The sequence below is a fragment of the Pyrus communis genome, chromosome 11 (genome assembly GCF_963583255.1).
Source record: "Pyrus communis chromosome 11, drPyrComm1.1, whole genome shotgun sequence".
In the NCBI taxonomy this organism is placed as follows: Eukaryota; Viridiplantae; Streptophyta; class Magnoliopsida; order Rosales; family Rosaceae; genus Pyrus; species Pyrus communis.
Genome location: NC_084813.1, coordinates 2676768 through 2682563, shown reverse-complemented (window position 1 = coordinate 2682563; position 5796 = coordinate 2676768). Strand labels below are relative to the sequence as shown.

General features: G+C 44.5%; 1 protein-coding gene across 1 annotated transcript; it reads right to left on the bottom strand.

Annotated features, from left to right (window-relative positions):
• Positions 1 to 4100: 4100 nt before the first annotated feature.
• On the bottom strand, positions 4101 to 4622 carry LOC137707741 (uncharacterized). The gene has a single exon (XM_068446655.1). The coding sequence runs from the start codon at positions 4620 to 4622 to the stop codon at positions 4101 to 4103; it is 522 nt and encodes a 173-aa protein (XP_068302756.1).
• Positions 4623 to 5796: the final 1174 nt, after the last annotated feature.

The following is a 5796-nucleotide window of genomic DNA, read 5'->3' as shown; positions in this document are numbered from 1 at the left end:
TGGATGCAAATTTCCGCCTTCTTCTTCTTGGACAAAATTGCACCTACAAAACAATTAACACCTTAGGTCAAGGCCAAGAGCCTCACGCGCCCACGATGAATAGAGGGGGCTTTGGTCGAAGAACCTCCAATGCCAAAGTTAGAATTTAGAGAGAAAAGTGTTTGGAGAGTTTTTGGGAGTTTTGAAAGAGTGTGGAACCAACTTTTTAGAGAAAAACAAGGTTCAATATATATAGCATGGCCAGTCCCCTTTGGAGAAAAGGTGGCCGGCCCTTTGGGGTATTTTTGGTGTGTAATGGGTGATTAATTGGTATAATGGGTGATTAATAGGTATAATGGGTGATTTAATTGATGATTAATGGATTAATTAGGAAATAAATCCATTAATTAACCAATTAACCTAATTTTTATGGAATGTTTTGAAGGTTAAGGAATGATTGTTTTGTAGAGAATATGGAATGAGGAAGGATGGAATAATTTTGAATTTGTTACCTTCTTTGGGCACTTTTGACTTGGTTGAAGGATGATTGCCCGCTGCTTTCACGTATGAATCCCAGTATGCCTCAAGGGTATTTTTGTCCTCTTCTATCCAAAAATCCACGTGTCGCCTTGTGATAATTTTTGGCTCCACAAATGCCCTCACACCTATTGGGCTGCTTGCAGGAAAAGGCAGCAGGTGTAGAGATCTTCTTGGTTTAGGAAACTTAAGACTACTTTCTATTTTGATGTAGATTCCCTCTTTAATAGGAAAATAGATCATTCTAGGAAAGGGAAATACATTTCTCTTAAAGCCTATTTAAGTCCACCTTAAGTGGGTTATTAAATCAACTTTAAAGAGCAATTTATTCTACCCTACAAGAGAGAGAGAGAGAGAGCTTAGAGGATATTTATTCCCCCTCCTCTAGCAATCTTCTACATATTGCCCGTGCAAATGACTGTTCTTCGTTGCTTTCTTTGTCTTCTCCGCACCGCACCGAGGTAAGAAAAAATTAATTTTCCTTGTCTTCTCCTTGGATAGTGTTGTCGCGGAGAAGCCGTCAGGGTGGTGCGGCATGTTGGCTGGCAGGGGCCAGGAGTCGGCTTGGCATCGGCTGAAGTCGGGTTGTGGCAGGGACCACTACTTGGGCTGATCAGCTTGGCTATAGCCAATGGCAGCTTATATGGCTGGAGCCGCGGATTGAGGCGCTGGGGCGCAATGTTAGGCGAGTCGCATGGCTCATGTCTTTTGGCTTCTTGGACCTAACGGAGGCCAGGCCGGCAATTTAGAGAGATGAGGAGGTTGATAACCTCATAGGCTGCTGGAATAGTGGGCATGTAGGCCTCCTGCCTGCTAGTTTGAGAGAAAAAAATGAGGAAAAAACCAGTATGGATTGAGTTCCCTTGTTGAGTACCGTGAATAGTGTTGGCTGCTTAGTTCTCTTCGCGAGGAGAAATATGGGTTACTTTCGAGAGAGAAGGTAAAGAGGATCAAGGCGGATGCTTTGGCTCGTTTGATTGCTATTGTGGAGCCTACTGTGAATGAAGGTGGAAATAAGAGATCTTCCCCGTCTACTCAAGAGATGTTGGTTAAGAAAAAACTGAAGACTTCCTTCGCTGCTCGTGAAGGTCCACCTGCTGTCGCGAGCCTGTGATTAACATGACTTCTTCCAACGGGAAGAAAAAAATAAGGCTGCTAAATTTGAGCTTGTGGCGCCTGCTATGTCGAGAATGGATGATTCGATTGCTGATAGTATTGCTTAGTGTAGAGGTCTTGTCATGTCCCCAGTGCCGAAGTCTGTGACAAGACGTCCATTGGGAGCTAAGTCTGGTTCTTATTTGGAAAAGCTTGCTATTATGAAGAGCGATAAGGTGGACTCTGCTGCATAAGTGGTGCTAAGGCCCACTCCCTTTACTGTTAAGACTGATTCACTTGCTGGGAAGGAAGAGACTGCTCGCGTGGGCAGCTGTGAGAAATCCACTAAGCCTGCTTCTAAGGAGGCTGCTGAGATCTATATGTTCTTGAAACCAGATCTGCTTGAAGACATGGACGTTTGTGCCAAGTTTCTTGATGGCGTTCGAAAGGTTTGTTTGCCCAAGTTCCTTTGTGAAGCGTACGACCCAATATAGAATGACTGCTCTATTTGCTATGATGCATATTTAGCAAGGCTGCCAAGGAAGTGGTGAAGACTATGGCAGCTGAAGCTTATTCCTCAACCGAGGAGATCAAGAGGTTGGACTCTGAGCTCGTTACTTTAAAGTGGTCGTTGCTTTGAAAGGGTCTAATATTTCTACCCTCATTTCTCTGCAATTTTAGACCATTCGCCAAAAGATCGTTGACTTGAAGACCAGGCTTGACGCAATCCAAGTTAGGTATGAAAGTACATAAAAGGAGATTGGATGTTACATACCTCATATTCAAGATCTTGAGTTTGCAGTTTCTGAGCTTCATTTCGCTGCTTATGCAAAGGATGAAGAGTTGATTACTGCTTATAATTAAGTGATCCACTTCAAGAGAATCGTCGATATGCTTGAACCCTAAGTGTTGGAACTTCAAGGTGTATTGAAGATCAACGAAAGTTTGAAGAATAAAGTGGATAAGCTGCAGCGCGTCCCTGTTGGTTTGCTCGAGGAGAATGAGCAGCTGAAGGGTGAGAATGATGGGCTCAAGGTTTCAATACCTTATCTATTTCTCCGGAAGACTTGCTTGCTTTTACTTTTGAGGCTTCCATTGGTGAAGTAGTTGAAGTAGTTGAAGAAGTTGGTGCCTAGGCTAGGGCAACCAGGGATGAAGCGTTGGATGATGCCGCTGCAAAGAACGTCGCTGCTGCTGAAGGTGTGGTAACTGAGTAGTCGTGGGATGTCCAATGTCCAAGCTGTTAAAGTGTAGTCTTCTAGGTAGCCTTTAGGATTTTCTTTGTTTTTCCTTGCAGCTCTTGTTTTTCTTGAACTCCTTTGGCCTTTTCAAGTTGTTTATAAACATCTTTCCTTCGCTTTCTTCATCTTCGCCTCTTTTATTCATGCCCTAAACTTTAAACTTTATAGACCACTGGCAGACGTGCTACTTTTTTATAAGCAAATAGGCCCGCGTAGTCTATGTAATCGTAGGTATTGGTATAGAACTTTGTAAAGTTGTTAGTCATAGGGTTGGTAGCCAAATGCCTTACTTATAGAAGCAGACAAATCCGTGTAACCACTAGGCTGTTAACCTTGGCTTTCTCCAATTCCATAGGTTGCGTAGCAAGTATCACAACACTTTACGACTTGGTGTAAGTTGTTTCGCACTTGGCAGAGGTGAAGCTTATCAACTACGTAGCATGTCGGCAGTGGATAAAGCTTCGTATATGCACGCTAGCCTGTTTAACCTTTCACAAGAATGTGCAGCTGTATAAGTTTAGCTTGCTCAAAGGGTAAGTCGTAGGGAGTCTTCTGGAAACTGTAGGCTACCAGTGCACTCGGTAGCAGCTTTAGGGTTCCAGGGCAGTCGTCCATTGGATGTACTGCGTAATGTGCTACGTAGGGCCCGGTTCCCCACAGATTAGGCCAAGAGACGCAAAATCCTTCATTTAGCTAAGCCTTGAAAAAAACCATTGTGGCTACTTTTGGGAATCCCCGTGCATGCCATCATGTATCTAGTTATACTAAGGTAGCCAGGCTCATCCACGTCTAGATATTCGGAGTGTAGAGTTTATCCTCCCGTCTTGGAAAGCTGACCCATATGGGTGTCGGGGAATTGGTTTGCCCTCTCGCACTGGAAAACATGGTTGGTCCCTCGAGGGGTGTAATTCCTGCAATGAGTCCTTAAAAAGGGCACGGTCTTCTTTTGAAGTGCAGGAGTGATCAATTGTTATAAGCATACAACCGAGCCAAATTGTGATTATTTCTGAATTCCTCATTTAAAAACTAACGAAACGAATGAGAACTTAGCTGTAAGGTAGGAACTACATAACAACTGGATAGTCATCGGCTTGTGAGGTGGTGCACGTCGAGCTGGTTGAGTCTTCGGGCTTTGATGTAGTGGGAGGTCACACATGGCACTTCCTCATATTGTAGGCGCTCCACTGTTTTTCAATCTTTTGTTGTTTCATGGTGGCGAGGGTGTAATTACTCTTATCGCCTACTCAACTAATTTTGTACGGACCTTCCCAGATGAGATCCATCTTTTTGGAGCTTTCTCTGGAGGCAGTGATGAAGGCTTAGGACTAGATCTTCGGGATGGAACTTCCGGATCTTGGCCCTTTTGTTGTAGTTAGAGATGAGCTGCTGCGGGTAGGCTGCGATGAGGGTGATGGCCTGCTCGCGCTTCTCCTCTGTTAGATCTAAGCTTATGGCTATCTCCTTACTGTTCTGCTCAATGCTTAGTAGTAGAGCGGTGATACTTGACTTGATGACATTGGGATGAATGATTGCTTCTGAGCCAAATACCAAAGAGAAAGGAGTATCACCGGTTGCTCGTCTTTTGGTGGTGCGATATGCCCATAGACATCTAAGAAGTTCGTTTGGCCATTTTCCCTTCTTATTGGCGAGGGTTTTCTTGAGGTAGTCAAGGATTATCTTGTTGGATGCTTCGGCCCGCCTATTGCCTTGAGGATATCTCGGCGTGGACATGTGATGCTTAATACCATACTTTTGGAAGAACTTCACCATACTTTTGCCCACGAATTGTGGGCCATTGTTTGTGACGATGGACTGTGGGATGCCAAATCAGCAAATGATGTTCCTCTATATGAAGTGCTCTATGTCCGTTTAAGTCGTGGTCACCTTGGGCTCTGCTTCTACCCATTTGGTGAAGTAGTCAGTTGCCACGATCATTATGCCTCTGCCCCTAGTAGCAAACGGCATAAGTCCTACTAGGTCGATTGCCTACTGCATGAATGGCCAAGGACTCGTATATGGGTATAGCTCGCTGGTAGGCAGTGCTAATATCGGCTTGTAGCGCTGGCAGTGATCTCACTTTTGTACTGACTTCTTAGCATCTTGGTGCATGGTAGGGAGTCGTGTGGGGCCATGTTACACGTAGCAAGAAATGCTCAAGTGCCGATATTAGACCATTCTAGAGCTAAATTATGGAGCAAGGGTCGACTAGGGCCGTATGACGCGTAACAGAAGGTAGTGCTTAACTGTCGGTACATGTTGCTCCTATGTAGAATCTTTTGGGGCGACGAAGACAAAACTTGCTTCCGAGTGTGTCATTCCAGTGTTCGTCTGCCCTTGGCATGTTTTTTTGGGCCGAGTTGTTACGTTTATCAGAAAACTTTGCATCCGCTTGGGTCTACGCCTTTATCGTCACGTGTTTGGATTGGGCGGAATAATGCGTCATGAGGATGACTACGTGCGTTTGAAGGTAAAACTTAAGCTTTTGGGTTGCAATAATTATTGCCAAAGTTAGCTTTTGAATTTTTGATAGCATCGATGAGAGCTTTTGAATTGTGGAATACAGGTAGTTGGGCCCCCAGCTGTTCCCGTATGATGGTAGAGCTTATTGCTGCTTCAGATACCGTCAAACATGTGAATCAATCTTCCTCTGCTTCCGGTTTGGATAGTAGTGAGGTGATGTCGAGTACTTTTTCAAGTCCTTGAATGTGCATTGGTTTGCCTCATCCCAAAGTGTATGTTTCTCTGCCAGAGCGAAAGAGTCTGCTATAGTTAGATCTTCTTTCATGATCGATTTTCGGAATAGCGGGTGGTCAGCTAGAAGTCCTTTTTGGAAGGCTGCTCTAGCTATCGAGTCGTTGCATCTGACTATCCTTGCCTTCTCTGCTTTGAACCTCCTCACATAGTCATGAAATGAGACACCAGTAACCTCTGACTATCCTTGCAT

Bases quoted from the DNA above. Each gene is read 5' to 3' on its own strand.
- LOC137707741 (XM_068446655.1), bottom strand. From the start codon at position 4,622: ATGGTGAAGTTCTTCCAAAAGTATGGTATTAAGCATCACATGTCCACG.